The sequence below is a fragment of the Dermacentor silvarum genome, chromosome 8, assembly GCF_013339745.2.
Source record: "Dermacentor silvarum isolate Dsil-2018 chromosome 8, BIME_Dsil_1.4, whole genome shotgun sequence".
Lineage (NCBI taxonomy): Eukaryota > Metazoa > Arthropoda > Arachnida > Ixodida > Ixodidae > Dermacentor > Dermacentor silvarum.
The window spans coordinates 48959229-48986843 of record NC_051161.1 but is presented as its reverse complement, the minus strand read 5'-3'; the positions used below and the strand labels follow the sequence as shown (position 1 = coordinate 48986843).

At 43.8% G+C, this 27615-nt stretch overlaps 1 protein-coding gene across 2 annotated transcripts; it reads right to left on the bottom strand.

Annotated features, from left to right (window-relative positions):
• Positions 1-266: 266 nt before the first annotated feature.
• On the bottom strand, positions 267-26667 carry LOC119461177 (uncharacterized). 2 transcript variants are annotated; one of them, XM_049671892.1, is made up of 15 exons: positions 25754-26667; positions 25216-25324; positions 23609-23685; positions 23095-23229; positions 22552-22620; positions 20606-20811; positions 19013-19079; positions 17593-17670; positions 16804-17014; positions 13763-16627; positions 13130-13170; positions 10933-11014; positions 10432-10529; positions 8564-8618; positions 267-5450 (listed from the first exon to the last, which is right to left on the bottom strand). In XM_049671892.1, exons 1-15 carry the CDS (start codon positions 25877-25879, stop codon positions 5269-5271), a joined length of 4401 nt encoding a protein of 1466 aa, XP_049527849.1. In that variant the 5' UTR covers positions 25880-26667; the 3' UTR covers positions 267-5268. The 2 variants fall into 2 exon arrangements, with proteins under 2 accessions (XP_049527849.1, XP_037578323.1); XM_037722395.2 differs by having other exon boundaries at positions 13145-13170.
• Between the last annotated feature and the right edge of the window lie 948 nt (positions 26668-27615).

The window sequence follows — 27615 nt, the reverse complement described above, 5'->3', positions numbered from 1 at the left end:
CGCTATTCAATAACAGCAAGGTACAGTAGCACCTCACTTAAGTGGCTGTTTCATGATGTGTCATAGTTCACATGTTCATAACAAGGAAAAGTAAATGAACATCACTCAAATCGTACGTAACCCTATAGATATCGAAATTATGTCTTTTTGAAGACATATCGGTGAAGCTTTACTGTACTCCTTTAAATGTCATAATCATTTGGTATGAGAATATTACAGGACCTACAACCAGTAGATGAAAACACAGTCGATGAAGAGACAGTAACTTCAGAGCAAAAGGAGGGGCCATTTTATCTGAGTATGTACATACAGATTCATGATTTCAAAAAAAGAAATGCAACAATTCAAGATGAAAAGTCCCTCAACACAAAATGACGAGGGCAAACAATGTTGACCTGACTGAAGGCACAACGTTCCAGGCAAACTGAACACCGGGCGTGGCTTCCAGTAGGCTGGCAATTAATCACATTGCACTTGTGGCGACGAAAGCGCCCTGTACAGCTGAGTCAAAACACGTTGCAAGGCAGATCACAACTAAAGGTCGACAGACAAGAGCCTGGCTTTCAAGTTCACAGCATAAGCTTCAGAAAAAACTACTGGTTGCAAACAGTGTGGCTAGCAACACACCCCTCAGGTACATACATGGCAAACTTTTTCTTTAAATTCAGTGTGCGTAAGCTGAGCTGCAAACACAAAACCTGATTCTCGCGTCACTTCATTGTTTGCTTTCAATGTGCTTTGTTTTAGTCGCCCGATTTCATTCGTGAAGGAGATGGTTGTTGATCGCCTGACAGAAGCATGAAGCTACAAAGAAAATTCAGGTGGCTTCTTCGAAAGAAAGACTTCACATTCAAAGGAACATGTCTTCTGGTTTAGAGCACAAACCAAGAACCACTGCCTTTTTGAAGGAAGCAGTTGCTCAACCAACCAAACTGACCAGGAGGCCTTGTGCAACTTTGAGGTGGCTGCCAACCTTCCCTCACAAATGAATCTACTCCCACACCTTTTGGGTCTCTGCAGGTCTCATTTGGCTAACGAGCGCTCTTGTATCACCTCTCAACTTTGACATCTTGGCTCACCATTCAACACAACCTCGTTACAGCTGGAAAGGATGCAGAATGTAACCATAACTAGCCTTCACACTTTTGTCAACCACTTTGTGAATATTAACAAAGAACTAAAAAAACTAAACACTTTTGGACGATTACAGAAAAGGCACAGACTACATCTAGTAAACAAAGTTACACGCTGAATTCAACTGAGAAATGTACATTCGAACCTCAAAATAACAAACACACATCAAACGAATTGTCAGACTTAACAAAGTAAATCTAAATTTTCTCCCCAATGTCAGTGTGTGGTACAAATACTGGATGTAATGAAGGTACTTTCATGTCACATATGAATTCGCTATAGTGAGGTTAGACTGCACTATGCCAGGACCTTTTATATTAATATACAACAGGATAACGATGGTTATGGTGAACAAAACAGCACAAAGCACTGCTACTTTGGCACGTTTGGCACATCTTGAAGTAAACGCTCTGAACAATTGAGCGTGAACAGACAGCATCGTTACACCACACCATCTGGGGAGCAGCTTCAAAAGACAAGGCAGTAAGTAGCCGAGCAAAAAGGCAACTGTGTGATCTCCATTATACAGCGCGAACACAGCTGATGATCAAAGTTCGAGCATTAGTTCTCTTGAGCAAGACAGTGTGACAATGCGGTACTTGACTAAGGTGACAACAAAGCTTTGTTTCCACAGTATTATGCAGCTAGTAGACGTACTACAACAGTTAAAATTTCTTGCTGTTTTAAGAGTTCCAATAACACCAACGATTTTTGTTTGGGACTAGAATCCTAAATTTCTTTCGCATTACAGACACGTGAAGTTTTAATGCAAATTCTCCGTGTGGCGCAGTTTTCTTTCTTTTTGTCGTTAGCAGTTAATACCGTAAAGATGGTAAGGACACGGGCACACACATTGTTAACAAGAACATCTTGCTGCAAAAAATGCATCAAAAATACATTCTAGTATCTGAAAATAGCGCTATCTCAACATCCATTGTTGACTTCTGCTACAGCTGTGAACAGTGACCAAAAAAAAAAAAAAAAAAACGACAGGAGATCATTGTATTGTGTGAAGCTCGATATTGGGACTTCCAAGAACGTAACAACTCAAGTGTCACGCAAACAAAACAAGCCATAGGCGGCTGCAGATGCCAGTGGTGTTTGACTGCTCGCTGCAAAAAGTTGCATGCTAACATTTCAAAAGCGTCATCGTACAAACACAGCACTACACAAACAGACACTGATAACAAATGAACATTCTTCTCCATTCTAGCAGATGTACAAGAACAACTTGTGTCGATTAAGGCATACACATATCACTAGCCATATCTTTACATTACAGGCATAGCATCGTCTGCCTATCACAATGACAAATTCCGACAGCTTGCCGACAAACAGTCAAGACGCAAGAGTGAGAAAAGGTATCAAGGGGAAGAAAAACTCTACACTGAATTAAAAACACGCATGCCAATTCTTGGCAACCACATGAGACGCATTTCCATTGTAACTTCGGTGCACTGTCGCCGTGTTTATTCACACTGCAAGGCAAGCATGTCAAAATCCTAGGTAAAGTGATCCTGTTAAATGTTGCTGCCTAAAGGGACCTAAAAAGGAATGTTACACTAAGCTGTACAGTGAAACCTTTTTAATGAACAAATATATAATGCAGCAAATCTAAATTTTCCTAACCTAGTAAGTTTTCATTACTTTTTCTTTAGCAGATATAGTTAGAAAGTGTGAAAACACATTGAAATCTATGATGACATACTAACGTACAACTGCTGCAGTTTGACCATGAAATTCAGAAATGGATACATTGCCCTTCATTTTGTAAGATAATGGCCTTGTTCCACCAAATGCACAAGTTTAGTCTTGAAAAATATACTTCATTTGACTTAACTTAGAGTTCTTCTTTAACCAGAAATGTACAATTCAGCAGTGAAGTAGGCGTGGTCACAGTGAAACTGGCACATCGCAGTTACAGACAAAAATGTGTTCCACGCAGTTGCCACATTTTGCACGCAAACAAATAATGAAAGTTAATAACTTAGGATGGTAAAACATAAATTATTCGGAAAACAGTGCCGTGTTTGCTTCTTTATGGTGAATAAAAAGCAAAGCTAAAATAAGCAGAGGTTTTACTCACTAGGAACTATCATCATAAAAACACTCAGCGCTACTCAATGACAACAAAATTAAAACCATTCTCGTCACTGAGTCTACAAGAGAAAATGACAACACTCCTTTTAAAGTAGCAAAGAATGAGACAATGAGAGAAAGTGACCGATGGCGTTCTGATCAAGGCTACAGGTTTGGTTCCTGGCCGCTGTAGTGACCACCTGCAGGAACACTTGTTTGCCAAGACGTTGGCAAAACCTAAGGAAGAGCAGACAGCAAGAATCGTTCCTGGCCGATTAAGCAACCTTAGCTTGGCGCAACAAGAATTCACGACTGAGTCGGCAGGCTGCCAACAGTGCCAATGCTTTTGCATTCATGCGCATGCAAGTGCAGGATTAAGCAGATACACACTGGACACTGCTATGCCAACATAAATGACGGTGCAAATTGTTCAGACACAATTTGTCTTACTACAAACTGCAGCCTTTGTCTCCTAGATTGCGGTTCTGTGGCAGTGTGCTCATCCATGGAAAGCTCTTGCTGAAGGTTCCCCATAGGAACCAGTCTGGCTGAAATGCCACACACAATGGGGCAGTGCAACAGGCGGTGTTATGTTGAATGGAAACTGTTCCTGCAATTCTGAATGGGAACAATTCCTACAAATGATACGCCCTAGCAGAAAAGAAACTTAATGACCTTGGAAAAAAAGATAGACTCTCCAAGACAGCTGACCCGTACAAAAGTGGCATAGAGCTGTTGCAATGTCCACCAGGAAGAATAAAGAAGAGAGATGGAAAGGTGAAGACAAGAGTCTGTAATGGCCTCAAACCATGATAACATCGTCAAACCACTTCATGCATAAACCGACTTGCAGAGCTTATCGGCCTCTCAGAGATTCGCATTCCATGCGGAATTAGGGGAAGTGCAGGACTGGAAGGTCAGAGAAGAGGAAGTTCGTTGCTGACGATGAGCAAACACAAATCAGTCTTAGGTTAGAAGTGCCACTGGCCTGCTGTCTTCTGCATCTAAAAATGCCCCACACTCAATGTCAAAGATGCAAGGCTCCGCACAAGCCACACAAACGAGCTTGCTTTTGCAACAGCAAAATGCAGGCTCGAATCTCACCTCTGCAAATGTTGGATCTGAATGGGCACTGTTTCCCGAAGCAATAAAAGGGCAAAGTAAAACAACCTTTTAAATAAAGTAAAAATAAATATTGAAAGTAAAAGAGGGTAAAATAAATATCGAAAGTAAAAGAGGGTAATAACACTTGCGAGTAAAAAGAGTGCGATGTGTTGTGCTATTAAAAACAAGTATAGCTCCATTTCGGTTTCACCGAAAATCTCTCAGCACCACAGGAAGAACGAGTCAATGGTCATCCTCTTGAACTATACCCCAGCGATAGTTGCACATGGGTCGATTAGCTTAAAAAGCTAATGTATTAAGTAGCGATGCCGTTGAACAAAATCAGGCTTATTGCTGCAAAAGTAAAGCCGTTGATGCTAGCGCATTAGCCTTGCAATGCACTAAAGAGGGCGGCAGCAGTGTTGCGATTGTGCTTGTCTAAGGTAACTGTAAGTCAGTCTAGTAAAAAATAAAATTCGTGTTTAGCTGGTACATACATGTTTTAAGCATTACTGTTTTGGCAGAATAGCAGGAACGGGGCAATGAAAAGTGGCACTGGTGGCAACATCTAGCAGCACTGCATTCAACCAAATTGCATGAGCCGTTGTGGCTCTTTACTATCGTCTGCTGGTTTTTATAGTGACGCAAAATACAATACCTCTTCTCATTAAGAAGAATAACAACACAGAAGACAGTTCCAGCACATTCTAGTCGTTTAAATGCAGTGCCACCAGAAGTCACCACAGGCAGTACTGACAACATTTACGTCCCAGGATTGGGCAAAAATGGTAACACTAAAACACAAACGTATCAGCTAACACTCCCTAACAGAGTAAAATCGTACGGCAAGAACTGCGCATTTAACTAAACAAGAACATCTAGGCTGTGCGCACACCAGAGTTTTGTTGCATAACAGACGAAGTCTGCTCAAAGCAAGCACGACAGCTTACTTTAAACCTGAGTCCAGTGTTCGGATCCTGATGAGTCGTTAGGACCTTGTGAAAGAGGGCGATTGGAAAAGTCTGGAGCCTTTGAGACTTTTGGCTGTGGTGCAGGTCTTTTCTTGGACATTCGCAGCATGGCGATGTTGCTTGGTTTCTTCGGGACATCAGGTTTCTTGGGACTTGCTGTAGCTGTCAAAAAAAAAAAAAAAGAATTGTGTATGAGGCCTTCGCTATGGAACAAGTTTTGAGGAGTGCTATATGTCAAGCTCTAGCTTAGCAGCTAGCACTTTTGGTTATGAGCACACATGAAAAACATTTTCATCATCTGCATTGAATAAATCAGCAGAAAATAAAAGACAATAATCTTGAAAAAAAAATGAGGATTACAAATTTCTGCTCAATACTCTTTATTCATCAATACTTTCTCGACACTTTTTGCCAATCTCTGTTTTAGGATGCGTATAACACCAGGTGTTTCAGATAACTTCAACAAAACTTCTAAAGAACAGGTAGGTACACAGTGGGTGAATAAGAGTAATGGCATAACGTTCACAGTCTTGAGTTACTCAGGCTACCTTTTGGGTGTAATTAGTTAGCTGATTAGTTATGTACGTTCAATCATGCAAAATTTTAATTAGTTTTATGGCATAAGTTGTTTTAGGGCATAAATTGCAGAGTATGCTCAGAAACACCCAGTGAAGCTGCTTTCACAACATTATCTTTTACGTAACCACATTTTTTTCGACCAACTCACTATTTTACCACTCACTATTGTATTAGAAGTTGCCCACTTCTTGTTTCTTTTTTGTCTAAGTGTCTCTTGTGCTAAAATATACTGCAATCATTAAGTTCTTGAAGGACAATACAACATAACAAGCCCAATGTGGACAGCAGACACATCACCCAAAATAACCTTAAGCAACAACAAGAAATATAATTCTGGTTTCGAGAGTTTCTCAAATTAATATGTACAGTCAAACCCACTCATAACGATACCGGTTTTAACAACATATCGGTTATAACAATGAGAAGCTGCTGCACCGTTAATTTTTGTATGTTTTCTATGGTGAAATAACCCGCTTACTATAATGCCCCCCACGCCACATTATCGGTTATAACGATAAAGTCTGGCTACTGGGTGTACGCGCCGAAAGGGAATGGATTGCGAACTCCTTGAAAAGAAAAAGAAGAAGAAGAAAAAAAAAAGAAATTCCAGCCGTTGCACGCAGCCGCGCACTGTTTTCCATCCTTCTCCGCATCGCCAGCTTCGCGCGCCTCTCTCCCGTCGCCCTTCAACCCCTCTGAACACGAATGGGCTGTGCCCATAGCTCTACGCCGCGCCACCCTCCGAAAGCCGAATGAACAGCTCCAACTATGCTTGATAGCCCTGGGCGCGACTTTACAATTGCTAGTAGGAACAGCGGAGACTTCCGCTTAACACGTGTTGTCATGGCAATCGTGGAGCTCCTAGGTGCCTAGGGACATAATCGCTTAGGCACTTTTGTGGCACTGGTCTCCGCTGAGCGTGGCTCTCTTATCTCCGGGACCGGGAGCAGCGACCTTGCCGAGCGCAGCTCCTACGTGCGTGGGGAGCGAATCGTTTAGGGCGCGTTGAATGTCTGGCAGTGTCTGGCCTACGCAGGCCGCACTTTATTATTGTAGCGTTTGTTCTAGTGGTGGAAATCCTTGCAGTAGTGGTGGCGTGGCATCTCGGTGAACTGTGGTGGTGTAAACAAGTGGATACTGCTCGCGTTTGTACCCCGGTGCCGCTGCGGTGCCAGGCGTCGACGTGAAGCGGCGGTCATTAGGGTGTTGCGGAGCGCAGCGTAGCAACACCCCAAATAAAAAAATACTGCTCCAGTCAGGTAGACTGCTCCCTACCTGATACTAGTGAGATTATATTTGAATCATCAAAACAGTAATGCGTTTATTTAGGAATACCATCGTTTCACCTGCGAGAGAGAAACAATGGTATTCCGCCACTAGAACAAACGCTACAACAATAAAGCGCGGCCGGCGCGGTTCAGACACCACCTGACATTCAGCTCGCCCTAACCAATCCGCTCCCTACGCACGTAGGAGCTGCGCTCAGCAAGGTTGCTGCGCCCGGTCCCGGAGATAAGAGAGCCACGATAGGTAACTAGCAGCCGCCGCACAGACCAGTGCCTCAAAAGTCCCTAAGCAATTATGTCCCTAGGCACCTAGGAGCTCCACGATCGTTACGACAACACGTGTTAAGCGGAAGTCACGTGACCTGCAGTGCCACGCCACCGCTATACCTATTAGCAATTGTAAAGTCGCGCCCCGGGCTGACGAAGCACCGCAAATGTGCGACAAAAGCATACTGGAATGACAGCAACGCCGGAACGCATCGTGCTAATTTGTGCCTTTAAAGCTTTTATTCTTGCGTTCACCGCATTGGCCGCATACCTTCACGACTGCGTAGTTGCTATCCATAATCGCATTGATAGCGGCCGCGATTTGCAGTTGCAGCAAACGGTAGTTTCGTTTTGACTCGGCGCGTGTGTCGGCTGCGCGCCTTCAGAACCACAAGGTCGCCGTCCATGATCGCGTCGACAGCGGCCGCGGCAAAGAGTAGTGCAAAGCTGTCAAGGTTGAAGAGCACCGTCTACGTCGCGATGGGTGGCGACCTGGCGAAAAAATAATTGGGTTGTGGGCGCGGTAGTGAAAAGGGGGTCTCACAAATGAAGACGCACGCCGCGGCCATGCTGCGAAGCAAGTCGCAAAGCCTTCGCCGCTGCGAGCGCTAATCAGTCACGAGATGACGAGAATTGCAGCTTCCGCACTGCCTTTGTGCAAAATAGAAACAGGATTCTGCCGATTCATTCAGTAAATATAAAAGCGTGTTGACGTAGGAAGCATTTGTTTATTGCTTTCTTCATACCCGCGATAATTCTACATTAGGTTAATTCGGACATTTTTTCGGTCCCGTGAAATCCGAGTTAACGCAGTTTTACTATAGCAGTGCCATTCTTGAACGCCAACAGCCGTGACTTGTTAAACGGGATCAGAGCGCGCAGGAAGCAGAGTTAAACAGTTAAATGAGTCAACACAATCAGCAGCTTGGTGGAGGAAGGTGGTGTGGAGGGCCACTGGCCTCCCCGCCATTACTGTTTTCTCACAACAGCTCCGATTTTATATATATATATTTTTTTCGTGCAACCCGGTTATAACAATGGAATTTTTGTGGCACAAATGGGTTCGACTGTAGTGCTGTGCATTGACCAGGTATACAAAAAAACACAACAAAAACAAAATCCAAAAACAGCAATTATGCTTACTAGTAGGCTGTGCAGGCGTCTTTTTCTTTGCCTCTTCTGACGTTCCAGAATTCCCCTACACACAAAAGACAAAAATAATAATTGTAATGAAATAAATACATCCATAAATATTTAAGACCCAGCTGAATGCATATATTATAGCTGAAGTATAGGGCTAAATGTGAGATGAGTGTGTTTTTGCGGTTACCAAGTGGTGTGAAGTGGAGGGGGGGGGAGGTTACAGAAAAGTTGCTGGGGTTTTACATGCCATGGCTGCAATGACAAGAGAAATATTTACCTATTATGGTTGCATGAGGTTTTCATTTATAGTACTAAGGTTTCTCAAGCATTCAAGGTTTTTCAAGGACTCGCAAGGCCATGACAACACATTTCCAAAGATTAAAGCACCATGATGGTTAAAAACAAAGCACTGTCTTAAACAACGAACTAGCACTTTTTAACTGCGCTGGAATGAAAAAGTGTTTGCTCAGTCTTTTCGGCACAAACCACCACCAGCCACTATAAACAAGATGGTTTCCGACAAGAAAGGTGGGAGCGATTCTTCGCAGGACATTGCGTAAGGGCCTGTCTCTTACTTTTGCACATGCCTTTTCTTTCTTTCACATTTCTTTTTGTGGGAAGAAAATTATGCTTATTGTGCAATTTGGTCCTATGAGACCATTTAGCATACCAAAATTAAAATAGTACCAGCGAATGGAGGCCTCAGGAGAGCACTCGAGATTTTAATAAAGCAGGTGGCACAGGATTTCCAGGGCACCTGAGGAGCAATGAGGGATCAAAGCTGGGACCAGGGCGATCTGTGGGTTGGGGTCCCAGACGTCGGAGTATGCCGGGAAATAGTTCGCATACAATACCGGCTGTCCGCGATAACAGACGGGCAATCTTAAACACCCCCTACCCAAGGAGCAGTCCAGGTTCCAGCTTTGGTGTCCCCGTTGCCCCTTTGGTGTCCTGGAGGCACTGCCAAAGTACACTGAATAATGACACGTTGTCGACTTGCCAAAATCAAAATTCTAGGATTTTTAAGGACTTCCAAGGCCTTGAAAATGACACTTTCACATTCAAGGGTTTCAATAACCACTACAAATACAGGGCATCACCGCTTGCTATGAGGGGTGCTGTAGTCGAAGGTCTTGGATTGATTTTGACCACACGGGGGAATTGTGGCCAGGTGACTAAATGTACTGTCAAACCTTGATTACGAATGTACTGGCAAATGTGCATTGGCAGGGGAAAGAAAAAAAAATTACGACTGGCATGGTTATGCAAAATTTTGAACACGATTGCTTTCACATACATAGTGAAAATGACAACTGTTCACCTCTGAAAGCTGACCTGTCCCAACTTAAACAAAATGAAAACTTCATAAGTCTCCTTTGCAGAATAAGGGACATGTTTCAGTAGCAAAGTAAAGCAGCAGGTATCTGGAACACTTTATCACTGCTGTTGCTGACAGGCTTGCAAAACACAAGGAAGGGACGGTCACAAAAAATAAGCATAAATGTGCCTTTGTATCAATTCTACATATTCATGTAGCTTTGCACCGCATAAAGAAAGTTAAAAGAATGCACTCAGTGTAAGTAGTCCTTGCTGCTTTGATCAAGCTCAAGAGGGTGTCATCATCAGCATATTTTATATCCAGAACAGGACTGACCATCTCCAATTACACCTGTCCTGTGTCGGCTGACACCAACTTATGCCTGAAAATTTGCTAGTTTCATCACACCACCTAGTTCCCTGAAGTTCCCAACTGGGTTTCCCATCTCTTGTTTGGTACCCATTTTGCAACTCTAATACACCACCGGTTACCCACACTGCGCAACAAGGCTTGGAAACAAGACAAAAGCTGGCTGGCTAGCCATCCTTACCTTGTAGAAGGGGTTCAGCCTCCCAAAAGCTTTGCTCAGTGTGCCCGAGATAAAGCCACTGCCATCACTGCCACTTGAGCTTCCTTCCTTGGACTGGTCTGTGTCATGAGTAATGAGAGAGAGTAAGAACCTCCCAGAAACCTTGATGATGAGAAATCCGACTAGAGAGTGTACAGCATAAAATACCACCACACCAGACCTTATAAGTTGCATTTAACAGTATAGTACTAGTTGCTGGTCTAAACATGGATTAGCGTTGACAGCTGCATTAGAGAAAGCACTCATCTCATTAATCAAGAGATGCAGCAGAAACAATCCTTCATGGTCCTTTGGTGGTATGCTGCCAGGCCCATTTGCATTGACTTCAGCTTACTTAACATTAAGCAGGCCAGGTGTAACATCATGCGACAGAAATCACCAAAGCAGGGCCTTCCAAAAACGGTTTCAGCAGACAGCCCATTGTTTGTTTTCAATAAGGTACTGAAATCGATTCATGCTTACTTTTGCTTCCAGAACTTGCTCCTTTTTTGCTCGGTTTCACATGGACTTGTGCGACGTCATCAGGAACACTTTGTTTCTCCAGCTGGAAGAAGCCAAATGCAACACCAAGTAAACCAATTAAACCAATACCAATCGAACGAAGTAAACCAATTTTCAATATTAACTCAATTTCCTGTTCTGCCATGCTACATTTTGATTTCATAACCATGTTTTCTACCTCCCCCTTACCCCAGCTTAAGGTAGCAAACTGAATTTCCCATTTTGGTTAACTTCCGTGCCTTTCTCTCTCCCAGAACCACGTTTTATTTCCTTTTCATGCACGCAGTCCAGTCATGACCTGTCGCAGTCATGCACGCGGTTCATGAAATCAAAGAGCGTGGCACTCAAGCAATTGCATTACATTACATGTCATTTTTTCCTTTACAAATAGGTTCACATGATACTGACATCTCATTTAGAAAGGCATCGGCGTTCCTGTAAAATAGTGATTGATTTAAATGTCTCAAAGTAACATTTAAGCGTGGAGGGCTATGGTGCCTTTAGGTGGACAACCATTCATGTGTGCAGACCTGTCAGACTTAAGAGTTCGAAAAACACTACAGCGGAATGCAAAAAATATAAAATGCATTGAAAAATAATAAAAATGATTTGATTATTTAATATGCTTATTGTTTATTACACATTTGCAGACTTTGTTCAGTAGGGATGCTGTAAACGGGCACTCTGCACTAAACTGCACTGCAAAACAAGACCAATGCAACGCCTCGCTACAGATGAGAGTTTATTAAAACACAGTACATATTCTCTGCATTCGGTACTTTTATGCATAATTAATTGAAGTAAGGGCCACAATGAACCACTCCTAAATTATGTTTCCTATTGGGAGTCATCACTAGAGGCCAAATTTCTAGGCACTAAAAATGTTGCATGTGGGCACCTAAAAGAGGCACCTAATGTCTCTCTTTAGGCACTATAGCAGGCGAAATAGGCACTATAAATGTTAACAAACCGCAACTTGTTTTTTGTATTGAATGGTTATTGCCCATTTTCATGGTAAAAAACCTTAAGTAGCGTCCACTTGTGAGGTAGCAACTTTATCGTGCAAGCCATCAATTCCCAGGTCTTTGTTGGGCACTGAAGAGGCCACTTTTTTGTCAACCTCTGTGTTTAATACACCTGTTCAGACTCAATGAGCAGATAGCGAACATTTGATAGCCAAACTTTGCTGCTTACAATGAGGCTTTCCTGCTTACAATGGTACGGTAGCATTGTCAAGCCTCGTGGAGAAAACTTTTCCACCCCCCCCCCCCCCCAAGCACATTTTCTATGTCGCTATGACTTTATTCTACGCAAAGTTGTTGTTTGTTTGTTAGCTTGTTTTATTGTCGCATGTTGGAGCACAGCAGCGTGTATCTCCTTCACAAACTTATTTAAACAAGGAGAGCGGCGCGAATGGCAGAGCTTACTGCTTTAGATGAACTGCCATAGGCTGGTTCTCTCTGAACACCGCGAAAGAGAGGAGGCGCAGAAAAATTGTACCGCATAGCTATACGCACCATAATGCTGGCACAGAACTTTGCACGCCTCCGCTTAAAATACGCACAGTGTACAACTACAGTTAGCACTCTTTCCAAGCTACAGCCAACAGTACACCTCTGTCAGCATGTGGTGCATTTCTCTCTCATCCTTGCCGTCAGTGCAACGTGCAGTGGCATGTTCGCTGGAGAAGAAACTCACTTTTTTTTAATTTTTTTTTTGCCCTGCCATTGCTAAACTAGTGTTGCCGGTAGATGGTGAGAGACCCTCAAAAGATGAATAAGCGTTGCAACGCAAGCTCTTATTTGCTAGATCACATTGCCAGGTGCATTGTCATAAAGCAACAGCATCTGCCAGTGCTGGTAGGTCTTGTGCAAAAAAAGAAAAAGATTGTGTTCTTGAAACAATGAGCTCCCCGAAAAAGTATTTTCAGGACCTAAGAGCAAAAATTAGGCAAATGTGGGCACAAAGGACTAGAATAGGCATCTATAGACACAAAAGACAAAAATAGGCATTTATAGGCACTATAGAGCGAGTGCTAAATGACTTTTTAACCCATATTTCGTGCTCATACACCAAAAGGGTGCTGCCCTGATGTGCGGAAAAAGATAGGCTCTTGCTTAGTTATCACAGTTCTGCCACGATCTCAAAAAAAGCTCACATGTTGCAAGCTTACCTTGCAGCCAGCACCATCTGAGGAATCTGAAATGAAAATGAAAATGTAGCTTCATGTACTGCATGTACTGCAGTCGGACTTCTCAAACATTGTGTAGTAGTTAAAATCCCTACTTTGTCCTGTGTCAGAGCTTATGAGTATATATGCCAATGCCCAAGTCTCATTACAGTTTGCCCAGCAAATCACTTCTTCCAAATTTGCCAACTTTTGCAGGTTTTCTCCAACTGGTATTTACTATTTGAGCAAAACTTCTGTTAATGAAATTTGCGCTTCTTGTCAAGGTGCAAAAGCACCACATTTATGGATTATAATAACGGGAGCAAGGAGAAGGCTATGCAATGAACGTCTTCCTACTGAGCACGCCATGTTTGTAACAGAAGTGTAATATGTTAGATCACACTTTTCTTAGACTTAAATATAGCACTCTGAGGGGAAGCTGATGTACATTATGTGTACTTTTCATATCAATTGATTGTTTCTCCCAATCTGATGTTCCTCCCTTTTTTTTTTTTTTTTTGACATCTTCTCCAATTACTCTGCACTTTCTCTAGGTGATTAAAATTTCTCTGACAATTTCAGGATTCTCCCTGTTCCAAATTGCTCGCCACCTGAACTCACCAGCAGAATCTGGCTGGGGCTGACGCCGGCATCGCGGGGGTGCTGCCGGTCCTGACGGTCCAAGGAGTGCACTTTCCGAGACCACAGTTTTGCTCTTTTGCAGTCCCGATTTCTTCGGTTTCACTACAACTGCGTACTGCGCTTGAATTTCAGCCAGTCTCTGCTGCTCCTGCTGCTGATGGGACAGCGAACCGCGAAGCGCTTCGTAGATGCTGGCATCTGAGAATGAGTGCTGTAGGGGAAGCTTGGCAGCAGGCACGGAATTGCTCGCCTTCGAAACTTCGGTGGGCTCCTGCTGAGGAACCCTGATCTGGGGACGGTACTCGGAGTGGTGCTTTACGATGCGCGTCCCTTGCTGCCTCGTTACAGCTTGTGCGTCTGCCAAGGCAGAGCGGCAGGCATACACATTTTCGTAATCTGGGCTTCTAATGGCGGACACGCCTTGGCGCGGATGGTACACGGGAGCAAAGGGAACCGAACCGAAATTTGGCACTGATGACGTCGAGTGGGTCATCGGGTCGCAGGAAGGTGGCAGCCGATGTAGTGGCCTAGATATCATGTGCGGCGTTGTTCTGGGTTGAGGTGGTACTTGGTAAATGCTTTCAGATGGTTTTTTTGGGGAACCAACGGTTGCATTGCTGGCACGCCCAGTTTCGTACTTGGTGCCCCAGTAGCCATAAGTGCGTGGTGGCTTTGGAGGGGGGTTGCTGGTGAAGTAGTGGGCTCTGCCGCTGCTGCCAATAAAGCCAGGTTGCACAGGGTAGATGGTCTCGTAGGGTGGCAGCGGGCGCTTCACTTCGGTGTCGGGTATCCTAATTATGTGTTGCTGATCGCCATGTGAACCTGGCATGTTCTTTGCCATGTGCAAAGGCACTGATTGCGCACGTCCAGGCTGGTGAGCTAAAAAGCCCTTCCATCTCGCATCTTTCTCACACGGTGCATCAGTCTCTGTAGCATCGCTAGATTCTGCGAAGAGAGTGTCATACTCCGTACCCGATCGTTCGTCATGCGTTGTGTAGATGTCTGAGGTGTCCATGTCTGACGAAGACACAACTAACGGGTCTTGCCTTGCATTTTGACGTAGCAACTCTTTTTGGTTGGCGTGTGTACGGAAAGCGGACGGAAGAGTTGCAGACTTCTCCTTGTTGGCGGAGACAGAGTCGTCCCCAGCTGCGCCGCTTTCACAACCATCTCTTCGTGCAACAAGCCGCGAGTCCTCTTCAATCTTGACAGGGTGGCCAGCAACCGTGCCCTTTCCTGCCTCCACTTCGTTGCTGTTCAGGTCTCTCTTGACAAACGTCTTTCCATCCCATACCTGCTCATACTTAGAAACGGAGCCGGACGCAATGCGATCGTTGAACGACTTCCGTGACGTGAGATCAATAATGGCTCCCCGAGGATGCTGTCTTATCACATTTTCAATGCGATTCATGTTCTCCTTCGCTTCGAGGTTTACGTTCGTATAACGGCCGTCGGACAAGCGAGACATAAGTTCGTTTCTGGCCAAAACCATGTCTGAAACATTTACATAAGTGTTGTTCAGAGCCGATATTGGGACAACGCGCAGTTGTGGCTTTGTTAGTTTTGTCTTTGGCGGAAGCCTGGGAGGTGCGTCATCATCCTTCCGTGGGAGGAAGTCGTAAATGCTGCTTCCTCGAGGTTCGCCCTTCTGGGGCTGCACACCATCGGCGCCACTTGCCAAGGCAGGGAGCGTCTGAGACTTCCTTGCTGTGTTGACAGCGTAAAACGGAATAGGAGCATACAGGGTCTGCACTGTACGCTTCTTTGTTGGTAGCTGCGGCGGCAGATCACATTTCTGACCCAGTTTGGATGAAATGCTGCTGGAGAACGAGTTCCTCGAGGTTTCCGAGAGTGGTTTCGAGCCTGGCGCGTTGTTGCTATTGTGCGAGTTGAGACTGGCAAGGTTGGAGCTGCTGAAGGACTTGTACAGAACGTTCTTCTCCCACACATCGCTGCTGTCCCCATACCAACTTGTTGCAAGGTTCTGCGGCTTAGCGGCAGCTTCGCTCGATGAGCTCACCATCTGCATGGGTGTAGTCAAGACTTTTGTTGTCGTCACGGTTACAGCCACAGACTGCTCGGCTTTGCTGGTCTGGTTCTCTTTCTTTGAAGCTGTGCCTGAACTTGCTCCCAGTTGCTTCTGGCTCTTCTCTTGGTCTCGAAACTCCTTTGCCTTTCGAGCTGAAGGACCAAGGCTTTTACGCTTAGACAGCAGCGGCTTGAACTTCGATGCAGATGGCGTTTCTACGCCGTCTGGAACTTGTGCTACAGATGGCCGACGTGGTGTGACTCTCTGGCTGTAGCTCCTAAACACAGGCCTCCTTCTGCTTGCCTCTCCTCCGCTGATGTCGTCCGAGTCGGACTTCTCAAAGAGAGCTTTAAGCCTTGCTATGCTGGGACGGCGGATGACGGTTGCCTTTCCAACAATCTTTCCCGAGCTGTCCGCTGCTTCTGCCTTGCCAGGCGATCCCTCCAGGCAAATGTTAGTTGCAGAGAGGCTTCGAACACGGCTAAGAGTTGAGGCCTTTCCATGCTCTTCACCCGTCTTTTTCTTGCCGAGGCTCTTTTTCGATTGCACGGGGTCATCCTTGCAGGACTGGCTATCTTCGTCGTCTGCAATAACTGAACTACGAGAGCCTCCCCTTGCATCAGAGGATGATAACGCAGAAGATGATGTCGCCACAGAGTTGGGCTCGGGACTCCACGACATGGAGCGGTTGGCCCGAGCCTGCCTCTGGGAAGCATCCTCAGCGCCAGCCAACTCAGGCACGAGTTCTTGCGATGATGCAGCCTTTGACTCTTCACCGCCAGCAGTCACTTCCTTTTCTTTATCACATTTCTCATCTGTAAAGGCAACGAACAATGCAATCAGAGAAGCTGGCATGACTAATTAAATCGCACTAGGCATTCAAGAGTACACATGAAGAATTCGCATTAACGTTGATACGGATTTATAAATTCACTGTCAAGCCAAGTTTCATCACAGCCCCCCCCCCCCACTACGAGGTGAAAGAACTTGCCATTTTCGGTGTTTTCCTTTTCTTCACTCCTGTTTTCCAGACCGAGGTCCTCGAGGTTTTCGTAGATCTTTTCATTGCTTTGAATGTTTTCGCCTGACCCTAGCAGTGGTTCACCGTCCTCGTCAAGGTTTTCATAAGTGTGGCTATCTATTATCCTCAGCTGCTGCTCGAAGAGGGCGGCCACTACACGATGAACCAGCACATATTGCTCCTAGAACACAAAGAAGGGAGTGACGGACTGTAAGCTCTTGCTCGTGCCTGTATCATTAGTGTGCGTGAGGGATCCAGCCTCAGCTGCAAGATGCATTTTACTTATGAGAGTTTAACTAAAATTAAAGCCCAATGTTTAAGTTATTAGTTGTTTGTTCATACTTTCGTGCCATATACACTTACATAAGTAGTTTACACTAAAAAAATACAGAGTGCTATTCACAAGTCTCATAGTACTCATATTATAGCCACTGTCCGGTGTGACAAAATTTTCTAATGCTGCCTAGTGACTAGCACACACAACAAAAATCATCATTTAATTACATGCAGGATTAAAGCTCCGCTTTAAATTTTGCCCGTGCGTGGCTTATTATGGAAACATTAGTACGAGACATTACACACTTACGTATGAGACAATATCATTCACTTGCTTTGGTCTGAATCGGCTGGTACACCTTAAGTACACGAGCAGCTGTCAAAATAAACTTGACAAAAAATTTGCCTGCACATTTTACACTGTAGTCATGGGCATTAAAAACGTGGAAACAATTAAAAGAATAAGGTGTAGCTGCCACACACCTTAGTCTGCACCATGGCAATCCTCTGCATTCGCATCTCTCGGATTATCTGGTACAAGCTGAAGGCATCGGTCAATTTCTGAAAAAAATTAAGGGGTCACGGCATTGGTCAACTAGCTTCAAACACGAACTTATTCAACGCTACAATGTGCCAAACAAAGAAATTGTTCTTTCACCTTAGGAATTTAGCATAAAGTAAACGTCTTAATGAGATATGTGGAAGCCATGCATGCATGCTTGGTGTGCATGCGACGCAGAGGAAATATTTAAGCTGGCTTTGATTAATCTAGTCCCTAACTGCACAGTGGGCTACAAGAAGCATTGTAGAGGAGGGCTTTGGATCAACTGCGGCAACCTGTGGTTCACAATAAAGAGAAGAAGTAATTGGAGCTGTACTGCTACAATACCAAAAAAAGCCATTCCTGACATAAATGAGGCTTTGTCAGCTATAAAAGACGCAAAAAACAAGAGATGGGTGGTGTCGCCATTTTGACGTTCTTGCACCAACTCACCGTGATGCATTCTGACAGCCATCTGCTCAGGCCTAGTTAATACTTTATCAGTATATATGGACCACAGTGTATTCAAAAGGAGCCAAATACTGAACTTAGGAAGTTTCAAGCACTTTTACTCGGACACAATGGCCCTAATACGAAATAATACTTTGAAATCTATGACATCACACTGACGTACCGGCACTAGGGGTTTCGGCGTGAAATTCAGTAAAAGCCAACCTTAATTTTCTTTTCCAATAATCAACCTTTTACAGTGAAATCAACGAAAATATTTTTGAAAGAATACTTTATCAGTCTAAGCTGATTGAGTTTAGACTAATAAGTAGTAAAGACTGAGAAGTTTCTCTTTAGTGTCCCTTTATCATTTTTGCATCCTGCTGACACCGGTACGCAGCTGCGCTATCGGGAATTGATCACGCGAACTTGTGATTAGCAGCAGAATGACATGGCTCAGCAACGCTACAGCTGTAGTGCGTCAACCTCTCAGCCAATGTTGAAAACAGATAAGATGGCATGCAGAAATGAATTAGAACGTTGTGAGCTATGCTGCGAATTGATTTAAGACTCTCTATAAATTCACCCACAGACTCTGCCAGCAATCACACACCACGCACATATTAGATATTTCAGCACACATCTAGCAGTATAGCGTTATGAGATGCATGTAGCCACATTCTGAAGTATTAATTTCGCCAGTGTTTATGATTCTGAGCCGCTACCTTAACATATCCAATTGTGGACCCAGTGCTTTAAGGGGATGTTGTAAACAGAATGCTGCCAAGACATTCTTTAATGCACAATTTAGCACCACAATACGGAACAAACGAGGAATCGTTTCTGCGGTGCTAAAGACATCATGCAAGGTGTTGGCAGATGCCAGAAAAATAATTTTCGACAAGCACTCACCCCAACTCTCATAAGACCCCAGACGTAGTCAATGGCACAAATAGTTCCCGTCCTTCCGCATCCAGCACTGAGAAGAAGACCATCGAGGAAAGGCTTAGCAATACACTAAAATGTGTTAGCAATTTTGATAGGCCGTTACCAATCACAGAGTACATATCACAGTGCAACCAGGGTAGTTTTATGGCGAGACCAATGGCGCCCGTATCATTTATTGTTCGGCATAGTGCTTGAATCAAGCACACTGACTTCAGGCACAAACATTAGAATTCTACTACATTTACACAAGTGCACTTCCTCTGGTACCGGGGTTACTGAATATCACTCTCATTTCTTGCACAGACTCAGCTGGTTACAGCACCATTAGTGGCGGCTTGCTGTTAGTAACTACCCATTGCATCACATAACCAAACTATCATGATAACGGAATAGGACTGAAATCAGAATACGGGTCCCGATTATTATATATAGAGATTGCCCTGCAGTTCATACCATGCCCTCAATATGCCGATGTCACTGAGTTTTGTCAAGCCAGTGCTGCCGCAAAAAGGATCACTAGTTATAGTTCTCGGCAACTACAGTTGCAAATGCTTAGTGTGTAAAGCAATAGGTTTAACGGTACTTTTGTTTGTTTTTTGTTTTCTTTTGGAGATTTGTTTACTATATTGTTTACAGTGAAATCAACCTCCAGGAGATTTCTACAGTATGTGGCCCAAAAATATAAACATCAGTGAAATACAAAATGTGCCTGGCCTTGGCATCTGACTCAAAGCTTCCCCATAATCTTTCTCGGGCAGAGGACGACTCTTTCCGGAGACTAGGCTGGGTGTGCAAGGTCGTCCGTTTTCGTTTCATGTTTACATGTCAGTGTTCATGTGTGTGTCACCGTAGCAGGGCAGCCATACACCACACAGTGGGGCAGCCCTTACACTTTTTGTCACCTGGGCTTCATGTTGAACACCTAAAGACAACCATGAGCTGTCTAAAGTGTGAAACTCCAGTGTCTACAGTGGACATTCACCACATGTTATTGCTCTGCCCAAAATGTCTAGAGAGAATTCTAAGAGCTGCCAAGCTACAAATGAATTAAACCCAGTTGTACAGTTAAACACGATAATAACAAAGTTGAAAGGGCAGCCAGAATTACTTCGTACAGTGCATGTACCGCACTATGAATCTCCATGCCCCCCCCATTTCAAGAAGAATTTCAGTTACTTCGTTATATCAATTATTTCGTTATATCCCATTTCGTTAAAACAAGGTTTGACTGCATACACATTGGGTCACGGACTAATCACTGAAATCACTACTCAGTAGGTAAGTTTCAATGAGTGATTCATAAAAAAAAAAAAGTGATTCATAATCACTAAAACAAAGCTGCAATTTCTACTTGAGGATGGCCTCGACGCTTTTATTTAAATACACATCCATGCCACAGGCAAAAAAGACAAAGCTGCTTTAAGTCTGTGAACAGCAAAAAATAATGTGGCGAGGACAAGTGGCACTGATATAATGTGCTACAAACGCACAGACATTGTGAGCATGGTGAAAATCTGTTTGCACCGTGCAGCCATTGTCTCAAGGTTATCCACACACCTGCAATGAACGAGCACAGGTAAGGCTTCCGAGGCCTGGCAGTCTCGCACCAGTCGAACCAGGTCCACAATGGGGCCCACAGAGGTGGGAACGCCGTGGTCAGGCCACGACCAGTAGTGGAACTGGCACAGGGTGCGCTCTTCAGTGCCACAGCGAGCCCGCAGCGTGCGAAGCAAGAAGTCTGGGCAGACCTGTTTCCATTTGACCTGCATCACCCAAGCAAGGGCGCACATGCTGAACTCGAGCGCTGATCGACTGAGAGTCAAGTGACTGAAAGACTGGTTGATCAAGGCTTGAGCGAGTACTTGGCTGATTGATTGAGAGTGAGTGATTGGTCGATGATTATCAGACTGAATGAGAGTTCACTCGGTTACACCTAGAGACACCGACGTGAAACGGGCGCCTAGGAGCTAGCAGGCTGACTGAGAGTGAGGGAGTGGCTGGTTGACAGGAAGGCTCACCAAGTGATTGTCTGATTGATTAATTGATTGAGTTTAAAATCTGAGAACACATGGACAGCGAGAGATGAAACTTTGGGGGGATCTGGATTTATTTTGACCACGCAGAGCTCTTTAATGTGCCCCCAAAGCACAGTACACAAATTTTGTTGCAGTCTACTCACCCCAGATTGTGGCCGAGGCAGCTGGAAGCCGAACCTATGACCTTGCACTCAGCAGAATAATGCCTTACCTACTGAGCCACTGCGGAAAGTGCACTTTGGAGAATAATAAAAAGGATCCTTCTGGTGTAGGCAACAATGCAATCAAGCAAGAGACACATTTGCCAGTGAGATTGTTCTCTCTCTGTTTCTTTTTTCTAAGAATATATCAATGAGAGTGTACTACATATTGGAAACTGAACATGCTGTAATGACACCTCTGTGAAATTTGGCCTTGAGGGGGGAAGCAGTTTCAGGTCTCAGGGTGAACCTCCTCAAAAGCTAACAAGCACAGTCAGTAATCCAACGTTGTCAGAAAATAAGTAAGGTCCAGTGAGTTTAAAAGACTTTGCACCAATGTATAATACACGGGCTTGGTAGACTTCGCACAGATTTTTACACACTGTATTCTATTTGCAAGACACTTTGTAATCACATGTTCAGCACTCAAAGAACGACAATGAAAACATGTAGTCAAGCTCAGCTGCTGCAGCGTAAATTTTACACCAGTTTAAACGCTCATTGAAACAGGGCCAAGTTATCAATTAAAGAAATCAATTTTTTTCAAATTTCTTTCAGAGGAGCTATTTCGGATTGAATAAAAAAATGAAATCACTAGAGAGTCAAACTGCAGTAAATAGCTGATCCACAAAAAAGAGGGTAATACCACATAAAAGAATTCCGCTGCAACTTAATTATGTGAGCCTCTAGGGGCATAAGAAAGGTTAAAAAAAAAAGAAAGTTTATTAGAAAATGTTTCCTGCTGTGAAAACCACGCAGCACTGACAACTATCACCATCACTGCAAGAAATGAAGCAATAGCTTTATTTCTGTGCACAGTGAAAATGTAGCTTTTCCAATCGAATTCAACCATGATTTCTTAACGCCACTTATGTAAACTGCTGAGGGCACGCCATAATTACTCGTGCAAAGTCCAGGCCCATCCTATGCAAGACCCACCATCTCTCAATTTCGAGCTCAAGAACACGGGAAAAAAAAAAAAATTGTTTCAGCAAAAGAAACTCGCATCAACACATACGACACAAAAGATGAAGCAAGAGATATAAAGATTGATAAATGAAAGAAAGCCTTAGTGGGCTGTTAACATTTTAATATTCTGCATAGCAGTCATGGCTCAGAATGCAATGTCAACAGATACAGACATAAACCCGACTCCATCTAAGGCCTGCACCATGACTAGATTTCAGAAGGATAAGCACGGATCTTACATGAATAAATACGGTAAGTTGCAGTGCAAGAATAGGACCTCACTGATTTGATTACTCACCAGCTCAACAGTGATGTTACCATACTGTTTTTTCTCTCCTTCGTTGGGCCAGTATCGTTCACATTTATACTGAAAAAAAAAAAAAAAGAGGAGTGTGAAAAGCTTGTCAGACATTATAGTTTGACCGAAAAAAGGTATTTTTTCGGTCAAACTTTTTATTTATTATGATTATTATTTTTTATACGCAATACCTCGAAAGGATCAAATCCCGCCGACGGCGGTGGCATTTCGATAAGGGCGAAATGCCAAAATGCTTGTGTACCATGCATTTGGTGCACGTTGACTATCCCCAGGTGGTCAAAATTATTGTGGAGTCCTCCGCTATGACATGACTCATAATCAGATCATGGCTATGGCATGTAAAACCCCAGAATATTAAACTTCTTCTTTGACAGTACTCTTAAAGCTTTGGCTCTAGAGATACCCCTCATTTGACCACTTATGATCACTCCAAGTCTTCATCCTAGTTTATTCTGTCTTGCTTAGGTTTTGCCATGCATTTTGTAAATGTCGTAGAAGAAGAAATAAAAACAGTGTGTGCACCTTCCCAGATTCCTTTTCGTTGCAGGCCATGATAATGACTTGCACTTCACACTCCCAGATCATCCTCCAAAAGTCCATGACCGTCGTTGGCAGTGGCCCTTGAGATGCTATGTAGGCTCTGGAACCACTCGCACCCTGTTTTGATAGTAAAAGAGACTCAACTAACAGACAACACTGCTTTGTGGGAAGAACAAAAGAGTAATTCTGAACTTTTGTGTACGACGAATCAAACAATGCAACACAGGCCAGAGGGTGGACCACACGGACACATAGGCTTGAACAAACAACCAAGAGGTTAACTTAAAGCAGTGGCATATATTGTCATGTGGAACCAAACAAGAAGAAATAGATTACTTCAACTTCAATTTATTTATTCTTCTAGTAAGCAGCTCGCAAATATCCAATTAAATTTTCTTTATCTGTCCTGCATTACGCTGTTTCAATTGTTTGGCTTAATTAAGGTGCTCCTCTAACCAGCCTTTTTGATTTGCTTTTTTTTAAACAATTTACATACCTTAATTAGGTTGGCATTAATGTAGTCGGAACCGGGCACTCCGGGATACTCGGATAGAATAACTCTCGAAAGGTCATCTGTAATAAAAGTACAATGAGCACCAATACCTTCCAATTACAACACAGAGAACACAAGCATACAGCACAACGTGCCACTTCTTCCATTGTTACAAAAAATTGCAGCACAAATGGCAATGATGTTTGTGCTACAACTTTCTTTTGATTAACAAACAAGCCCATATCCTCAAACAATGTGTTATGGTAAATTTTACAGAAGTGACTGCACCTAAGAATTGAACATCTTTAAGATGGCATGATCATTAGAACGTTTTATTGATATGTGCAACTTTCTGGCACTGCTCATTTAGAAAATGTAGTGAATGTTACCAAGTTTCATGCAAATAAAATAGATAGATAGAAGTTAAAAATTAATGTACAAGCAATTTTTGAGATAAACATGTTGCTTTATATGTCAAGGGAAAAAAAAACTCCTTATATCTAAACAGCAGCCACATCTTCTATCTTTCCCTGTAGACAGTGTACTGATGCATTGAGAATACACGAAGCGATAGCTGAAAAACACACTTGATTCCAATACACAAAATATCAGTTTCATTTGCAGTCCCAATCATTTGCTTTTGCTCTGCAGCTTTATTATCACATGTCTGCTGTTGCATGCAAATGCGATATATTGCATCTAGTTCTCGAACGCAATCGCTCTTTCCCGAAAGAACAATCCTGGTATAGTTTGTAGGCATATTCATATATGTTTGTGGCATTTTCGGGAATTCACCTGGTCATTGCGAGTGCATTGTGGAAGATTTGATAACACATGTATAAAAGCAGCCACATGCAAACGACCATCTCTCGATTTTTGCTGACTGCACTATTTCTGTTTTGTTTAGGTTCTGTCATGTATTTTGTCAATGTTGAAGAAGTTGCCACTGCGCTTTAGTTACCAGGGTAAGAATTTGCCCGACAAATTGTTAAGTTTACTGACGCACTCTGCAAGCATGCTTGTCGTCACTCCTATGTGACAGGATATAACATTACTAAAGGTGAAAAACAGAAAAATTCAATGTATGTGAACACCCACAAGTATCGCAACCATAATTTCTCAATTATTCTAGCTACAATAGGCTACAAGTGTACCATTGGCCCTGTTTAATGTCTTAAGGGCTGCCACTGGACAAACAAATTTGCTGTTAAAACACAAAAGTTTCATATCCTAAAGTAAAAACCATCCACTGTTACGAAAGCAGTAAAGATACTTGAGATTCTACACAGGCACTAGAATCTTACACCAAATTATAAGTGCATTACCCAGGTATAGTTCAATTTCAGCACGAAATGGCAGAAGCAGGACAAAACAGGCAAGACAATTTGGCATGCTGTGCTGTCTAACCTTTTTGTTCTGCCATCGTGTCATTTGAGCGCACTATCTACGCATCAACTTCAAATAGAATTTTTGTGTCTGCTAGCTCCGAAACATAAAATGCAAACCTTTGCAATGCAGTGTCGAGTTTCTCGCGTACTATTCAAGTAGAGCTTGATGTCCATAACGTGCTAGAGAGAATATATATTTCAAGCGAACAGTGACATGCTTACAAGGTAGAATATCTTTGTATCTGTTCTTCTTTCGGTTGACTTCCTTCTGACCTTCGTTACAAGCATATTCGGGATCTTGCTTGAGGCGTTCTGTAAGTTCCTTCAAACTCTGAAATGTAAGTAAATAAAGGTTTCATATTGTGATGTTGTCTTCTCCATAACAGCGCACAATAGCAGCTGCGATTCACTTCACGCAGCACGATTCACAGTATCACGTTAGCTTTAAAATGAAAGCTATTGGCACAGGAAAGCGGTGTTTCTGGCATCCCGAAACAGGGCAAAAGTTACGGGCATAAACTCCGTTTTGCATGCATTCAAAAAGGAGGAAGAAACTGCAACCCAGACGGCGGCGTCGCGCCGCATCCCGAATGAAACACAAGAAATTGGGGCACGGCGCTATTTTAGTATCAAACAGTCAACGACCTTATTTCCGGGCCCACAATTCAATCTAGTATAATCCGTACAAACTATTCGCGCATCTTATTCCACGGAAAGCCTTAGACGCAACACAGGAAGCGAAAGAAAACAGCGCACGTACCTGAAACTCGGCTTCGAAAAGGTCGTCCCCTAGTTTCTTGCGCGCCTCCAAAGTTTCAAAGTGGTTGAGGAAGTTCTTTAGCACGACTTTTAGAGGCATGACGCAGTTTGGCTGACACGAATACATGTGAGCGGGATCGAGTAGGGCCGAATTACGCGTACAAAGCACCGATGAATGAGCAAAATGTTACAAATAAATACAGCCGCCCGTGGACAAAGCCATGCGAGCACTCATCGGGCTGAGAGCAGCCTCACTGACGCACGACGCACTCATACACGAGACAAAAAATAGGTCAGCGGCTTCTACATACGTCTCGATGAACCCAAAACAACCGTAGTACACAACGTCCTTCAACGCATTAGGAAGCAATAGGAGTGAAAATATTCTCGGCCGCAAAACAACTAGCGAAAGCACGCAAACTTTTTACATTTTTTTAGCAGAAAGCCGCTTGACAATGCCGATGCCGCTGCATTCAAGCGCGTCTGACATCCGGTTCTTTCATTCCGCGCACAGCGTGACGCTGTGACGTAGGCTGCGTCTGGCTGAAGTGTATTGCTTTCTTACAAAGCTGCAAACATTTTATAACTATTTTTAAATGGTCTGAAAGAAAGCTAATAAGATAGCGTTTGAGTGCGCTGCCTTCTTCACTATGCGACACTGTGCCAGCACGCAATTACGCGCAATAAGCTGAACCTAGTCGACCAACCTTGGTCATTTTGTTGTTTTTTGGTTATCGGTATTTCGTGTCTTATCTGCTGGTGTTTTTCTTTATTCTATGGTGTTTACTGTAGAAGACGCTCGGTTCGCGACGGGAATTTCCAGCCTTGTCGAGTGCTGCTTTGGGAGACTATCGTATCGTTCCCTTTCAGGAAGCAGCGACATTCTCGAGTGACCATGTGTTTGTCCTTGTGACTCACTCTGACCCAGGCAGCGGACGTCGCGTCAAAAATATGTGAGCCGTAGCCGCCGCCTCCGCGCGCGTTTATCGAGGGGTGACGATGAAAAATGTACTACTGGTCGTGCTAGCAGTGCTGGGCGCGTTGGGTGTGCTCTTCATATCAATCTACCTCCTGAGGAAAGCGCGGGTCATGAGCGCGGATGGTGCCAAAAGCTTTCGCTACGTCAAGCTTAGCCAAAACGGCGAACGTGTGACTGAGAGCCAGTGTCTCGTCGACGTATCTACCGACGAAGAGGAGGACGATGACGACAACGAAAGCTCCCCGGCTACCATCGACGTGGAATCCCGTACAGCAGGAGTAGTGCGGATGAACGGTCAGGCCGGCTACAGGAAGTCGGCGCTAGCCGAAAACGAAACCGACGAAGAGTTGCTGCAGTGAACACACACGACCGACAATCAAGTCGACTGGCACACAAACACACACAATCCCACCGAGCGCTTCTTGTCGTGCTGGCGCATTCCGCGCGCAAGTTCATCGTGGTGTCCCCACTAGTTTCTTTTTTGGTGCTTCCTCGATACTTTTTATTGCCTTCGCATTATTTATTTCGCGTGTGAGTTTTGTGTTTAAGCATCCCGGACATACAAAGCTCACTCATTCCAACGGCGAGCTCCTTAAAAGCCGTCCCCAACTGTTGCGGTTAACTGCGCGTAGTTTGATGCTGTGATTTGTTCGGTATGGTTCCTTTTACGACGTTTCTTGCGCTTTATTTTTGTTTGTTTGTTTTTGCTTATAGTTAAGTGTGTAGAGAGTCGTACAGGTCCGGAAACGTGTTTGTGCAATCATATCGTATTCTAGAAGTACTATTACCAGTTTAAGAAGTAAAAACACAAGAGCGATGGGCGCGTGGCCCCGAGGACACGATTGCAGAATTGGGAGCGACTACGGTTACACGCTCGCATGCAA

Excerpts from the sequence above, each read along its gene's own strand:
- LOC119461177 (XM_049671892.1), bottom strand. The coding sequence starts at position 25,879 with ATGTATTCGTGTCAGCCAAACTGCGTCATGCCTCTAAAAGTCGTGCTA. Across the intron at positions 22,621-23,094 it reads ACGAAAAGGAATCTGGGAAG|TATAAATGTGAACGATACTG; the intron begins GTGCACACACTG and ends TTTTTTTTTCAG. Across the intron at positions 5,451-8,563 it reads GACGCCTGCACAGCCTACTA|CTACAGCAAGTCCCAAGAAA; the intron begins GTAAGCATAATT and ends TTTTTTTGACAG.